The following is a 6,385-nucleotide window of genomic DNA, read 5'->3' on the forward strand; positions in this document are numbered from 1 at the left end:
CAATATAATAAATTTTCTATTTATTATTATTTAACAGTAACATTCTTAAAATATTTTCAAATATATAAAACTATTCAAGAACTTCTCCAATTTTTTGAGGATTTAAAACTGTACCAAACTTAATGAAAAGTTTATATTTAGTACCATCTGTAAGTTGTGGTGATAAGTAAATACTGTCTATTGTTCTTGAAGGCATATCTAGTAATGGTATCCAATCATTTACAGAAACACATTTATCTTTTCTTCTTCCCCAAAAATCCACAGAAGATATTTTGATGTGTTTATTGTCTTTACTAATATATAAAAATCCTATAGAATTATGGAATAAAATACTAGGTATTAAAAGTGCCAATCCTCCAGTCACCCCTGAAACATATAAAATTAATTTTATTATCTCTGCAGTGCTAATTTTACCTCTTATAAATGTCAATATTATATTGACATGAAATTTAACTGTAAATATTATAGAGTGGCATATAGTTCTAATTTAAGCACTAGTTATTACAATTATTTTGTTTAATTCTACTTCCATTACTATGTGTGCAACTGCCAACACTTAATGATTGACTATTATACTATATTATTATCACCAGAAGTTCTATAACCTTCCATATTAGCCATATAACTCCAACTGCCATTTCATACATATGTTTTGTGACACAAATTTCATCTCTAAATGAGGCATCTTAGACAAATTTATAGATAGCTGCTCAAATCATAATGTTAACCATTCTGCACTCGAACTGTGAAACTACAATTACAACAAATCGAAATGAACTCAATGGTTAATACTAAGCTCTGAGCAGAAACCTATTAAGTTGCTTGAAAATATCTAATTTAGAGATAAAACATGTGTTGCAAAATATGCATGGATAAAATGGCAGTCAGAGATTAATAGTTAATATTGAAGGTTACAGAACTTGTGATGATGATAATAATAATAATAGTCAATCTTTGAGTTTGACAATCACACACATACTAATGTTAGTAGCATTTTAATTATGATCAAATAACTAATGATATGGATTTCTATAAGATATCACCTAATTCAGTAAAATAATTTTAAAGTAAGCAGTTACACTAAGAGTACTAAACAACTGATAAAAGTTTTTTTATTTATTAACATATAAGTACATAATGATAATACTCATGAATACAAATCTTTACATAGCACAGGAATGGACCCATGTCCATTATCCTAATCACTACACATTCTCCGTCATTCAGTTTATATTCTAACAAATTTGCAAAATCCTTCTTCAACCTCTCTAAAACTACAAACTGTTTCATAATATAGAAAGAATATTATTATACCTATTAGTCAATGTTCTCACCGATATATGAAGTTGCTAGAAAAGCGTTTTCTGGTATTACACTCAACATTTCTAATAGACCGCAACTAGGAACTGCTATAGATGTCCCAATTAAATGATACACTTTAAGTCTATTTAAAATTGCAATGTATTTTATACTTGGGAATTTATATACAGAATCAAATTCATGAGATGCATGTTCCGAGTTTTCTTTGGAAATAGACCTTCTAGGTACGTTAATAAATCTTTTTATATTTAGAATTAATTGATTTGTAAAAGAAGTAATATACATATTATTTGAAAAGAAAATACTTTGATAATAACAATAAGAAATTTTCTATGAACATAACCATTACACAGCGATGACATTGACAAATTGAGATAGATAGTGAAAACCGTTGTGATTTATGTTCCTTGGTTGTGATATATGTCAAAATGTATTTATATTTTACGTTATATATATTTATAATATATGTATAAGTGCAAAATATCCGTTAATCAGAGTGAAATTGATAAAATATATAAACAGTGTTCATAAGACTTAGAATTCATAATCTATGTCATATAAGAAAATGTCAGTATAACTTCAAGCCGACAATGTCAACGTCGAAAAGCGCGGGAAACGTTTAAAAAAGCGGGAGTGTTTTTTGATCTTCTTTAAATTAATTTTATTTTTAATTATATAAGGATTAGTTTTATTTATATATTGTGTATTAGATTGTATATATAATTGTATATTTTGTAGTAATAGTGTTTGTTGCTGTAAATATTGGTAAGTAAATTACCTATATTAATTAGACATTATGGATCCACCTATAGACCCTGGGGGGACAACCCCCAGGTGTCTGCAAATATAACTATCCCATTTAATAATAGTTTTGATATATTGGGTGAATCTAGTATGGACACAGATGGTTCTAGCGTTGCAAGTTCTAAACGTAAGCGAGTACGTGGCGAACGTCGCATTTGCAAACATTGCAATAAAAAACGAAGGAGGCACACCAAAGGTCTCGAATCTAAAATTAAAGATAGTGATTGTCAATGTATTGAGGATGAGAATCAAACTCAAGTATCAATACCAGTTGTAAATAATACCGAGTCTGTTAAACCTGCTTCTCCACCCAGTACTTTAAGCAGAACTTTGTACAATGCCGAGGATGTAGCTCCTTATGTCGTTCATGTACAAAAAAATGAAACACATCCTAATGATAACACTACATTACATCCTATTGCATTTGGTCGCTTTTTACACACTAATAAGATAAATAATATAGTGAATGGTAGCCTCAAAAGAATAGGAAGAAACCGTTTATCGCTTTCTTTCTCAAATTTTGAAAATGCAAATGCATTTTTAAATAATAGTCACTTAGAAACACATAATTTTAAGGCATTTATACCTTCTTTCCATGTAACCCGTATGGGAATTGTGAGGGGTATTCCTAAAGATTGGACAGAAGAGGAAGTAATCCAAAATATATCAGTACCTATAGGTTGTGGGAGAATTCTAAAAACCAGAAGAATTAAGAAAAAGACCATTAATGAAGGACAACCAAGTTTTATTAATACTGAAACCATTGTTATTACTTTTGATGGACAAATATTACCAAAAAGAGTATTTATGTTTTACACATCATTAACTGTAGATTTGTACATTTACCCCACTATCCAATGCTATAACTGCTGTAGGTTCGGACATGTCAAGATGCAGTGTTGTTCAAATCCTCGGTGTTATAAATGCAGGCAAAATCATACAGGTGATAAATGTGAAGTAGATGAGGAAAATGTTTCTTGTATCTTGTGTAATGGTTCTCATTCAGCAATTAGTAAGAAATGTCCTGAATATGCACGTCAGAAAGCCATTAAAGAAACAATGGCCCACAGTTGTGTTTCTTATGCTGAAGCATCAAAATTTCATCCTCCCACTTCTAAACTATATTCAGATGTATTAACATCATCATCTCCGTCCAATAAATCTCATTTTCAATCTTCTTTCCTCAAAGAGAAATCATCATTACCACATATTCAATCATCACATAAAAAAACAGTTACACTTAAACCACGCTCTCCTCAAAAAGCACAACAAGGATATGATCGTTCTGCCCATGAAGCCATAGTTAAGGAATATAATATTCCTGCTCCCTCTAATGGTTGTGCATTATCATCAAATAATATTGACAATAATCAATCCATCTTTGATATTATTCTCATGCTTATTAAAGTGTTATCGCAATCGAAGATGATACAAACAACTTTACCACCGTCCAACGATGCCATTTACAATGTATTTTCTCAATTATTAACTTCTCACAATGGATTACAAAGTCCTAATAATTCAGTGGAACTGTCGTAGCATAACAAACAAGAAATCAGACTTATTTTATTTGATTAATAAATATAATCCTTTTATAATAGCTCTCAAGAGACTTGGTTAAAGCCAGGATATCCTTTTAGGATTTCAGGCTTTACAAGTCTCCGTGATGATAGAGCTGACGGATATGGCGGTGTTGCCATATTGGTCAAAAACTCCCTTCCTTTTTCTTCTTTTTCGCTTCCTGTATATAGCGGCATTAATGCAGCTGCTATAATTATAAATGGTATCTGTTTTGTTACTTTATATATTCCTGATCCTACATGCCAAATATATTCACAACTAGAACAATTATTTTCAATTTTACCTAAACCTTTTCTCGTAATGGGCGATTTTAATGCTCAACACCAATCGTGGGGCAGTTCTACTTCTAATTTTTATGGTGGAAAACTCCTGACGATAATTGACACTTACAACTTATGTATTATTAACTCAGATGTACCAACACGTAGAACTGCACCGAATGAAGGGTTTAGTGCTCCTGACATTTCAATATGTTCTTCTGATTTAGCTTCTTCACTGTCGTGGTATCCTCATTCCTCTACTTTCGGAAGCGATCACTTTCCCCTCATTCTTTCTTTTCCAATTTCCATTCCCTCAAGTCGAAAGAGTGGTCCTCGGCTTAAATATAATTTATCAAATGTAGACTGGAATATTTACAAACAATATTTAGATAATAAAATATCGGAGTTACCTATTGTTTACCATGGAAATGAACATCAATGTTGTAATGACTTGATGATAAATATGAAGGAGGTTGCTGATTTATTATTTCCTGTTAAAAATAGTGCTTCAGGGAAAATTCCCTCGCCACCTTGGTGGGACAAAGATTGTACGGAAGCAATTAAAAATCGTAAAGAGGCTGAAAAAAATTATAATAATTACATGACACCAGAAAATTTTGAAATTTACACCGCAGTTTCACGTTCTACTCGAAAACTACTGAAAAAAAAGAAATTAGAAGGCTGGAGAAGATTTTGTTCTTCTATCTGTCCAGAAGTTAATTCATCAGTCGTTTGGAATAATATTAAAAGATTCAGATCTGCCTTTAGTGATCATACATCACGTTCTGCACTCGATTTAACTTTAGCGAATAAATTTTTAGATCGTCTTGCTCCTAGTTATGTGCCGGAATGCCTTTACAATATTTCTCTATCCGTCTCTGACGAATTATTCGAACTTGACTCTCCTTTTACTCTAGTAGAACTTAAAGGTGTTCTAGCTTGTATTAAAGACTCTGCACCGGGAGAAGACGGTATACCGTATTCCTTTTTTAAAAATGCTAGCGATGCGACATTAATTTACTTTTTAAATATAATTAATTCCATAATTATTTCGGGAAATATACCTACTTCATGGAAGTCTCAGATTATTATACCATTTCTAAAGCCTCATAAACCACCTTCTGAACCATCTTCATACCGTCCTGTTGCACTTTCCTCTGTCTTACTAAAGCTAGCTGAACATTTAGTGAAGAACCGTCTAGAATGGTTTTTAGAAAGTAATAACTTACTATCCCCGAACCAGTTTGGTTTTAGGAAAGGTAAGAGCACCTTAGATAATGTGAGCATTCTTATTTCAGATATTCATATAGCTTTCTCACAAAATTTGTCAATCCTCTCAGCCTTTTTAGATATAAATTCTGCCTATGATAATGTAATAATTTCTATTTTAAAAACTAAATTACAAGCTCTAAATGTACCGGTAATGCTTTCTAATTTCATTATTAATATTTTATCAGAAAGAACAATATATATGAATTTAGATGAAGATACCAAATTATCTAGAACAGTATGGAAAGGCCTTCCACAAGGATCTGTTCTCAGTCCAATCTTATTTAACATATACACATACGATCTAGAATTATTCCTTGATAAATCCGTCAAAATTTTACAATATGCTGATGATCTTTTATTATATTTTATTGCGAAGTCCATAGAATCTGCTTCTGCCAAATTATCTGATTCATTAGATTTGTTAAAAACGTGGTTAGATGCAAATGGTCTTAATCTTTCTGTAACCAAGAGTAGTGTAGTTTTGTTTTCAAGAATGAGATCACCGCAACAAATTAAGGTGCTTTATGATAACTCATACATTCCTATAAAGACTGAAATTAAATTTTTAGGTATCGTGCTAGATAATAAATTAACAGGTCTGTCCCACTGTAATTATATTTCTACGAAATGTGAGCGTAACCTCAACATTCTTAGGTGCCTTGCTGGAGTTTGGTGGGGAGCACATCCCGTTTCACTAAAACTTGCTTATAATGGTCTTATAAGGAGTGTCATTGATTATGGAACTTTTTTGTTAGCTCCAGGAAGTTCATTTGCTTTTAAGAAATTGGATTTAATTCAATCAAAGGCCTTGAGGATTATCTCTGGAGCAATGAAATCAAGTCCAATCAATGCTTTACAGCTCGAAGTCGGTGATCCACCTTTGGTTTTAAGAAGACAATATCTATCTGATCGCTTCTTTTTTCGTTGTTTACAATTATCTGATCATCCGCTTATTCAAAAGTTATCTCAACTATATATCTTTATTTCGTCTTCATCTTATTGGAAACATAAAAAACCTCCATGTTTAATACAAAGTTATGAAAAATATAAATCCATAGAATCTCCCACTTTTACATCGTCCTGTTTTCCCATTTATAAATGCTCATATCAATCTTTAGTTTTATCTCCTAATATTAAATATGATTTTG

The 6,385-nt window shown here is 31.4% G+C and overlaps 1 protein-coding gene across 1 annotated transcript; it reads right to left on the reverse strand.

The window, feature by feature from the left end:
- Positions 1–3: 3 nt before the first annotated feature.
- On the reverse strand, positions 4–1,696 carry LOC113512801 (transmembrane protein 186). Its single transcript, XM_026896729.3, has 2 exons — positions 1,335–1,696; positions 4–366 (listed from the first exon to the last, which is right to left on the reverse strand). The coding sequence occupies exons 1-2, from the start codon at positions 1,603–1,605 to the stop codon at positions 71–73; spliced, it is 567 nt and encodes a 188-aa protein (XP_026752530.1). The 5' UTR covers positions 1,606–1,696; the 3' UTR covers positions 4–70.
- Between the last annotated feature and the right edge of the window lie 4,689 nt (positions 1,697–6,385).

Source organism: Galleria mellonella, unplaced genomic scaffold (assembly GCF_026898425.1).
Source record: "Galleria mellonella isolate WM207_F2 unplaced genomic scaffold, CSIRO_AGI_GalMel_v1 utg139, whole genome shotgun sequence".
In the NCBI taxonomy this organism is placed as follows: domain Eukaryota; kingdom Metazoa; phylum Arthropoda; class Insecta; order Lepidoptera; family Pyralidae; genus Galleria; species Galleria mellonella.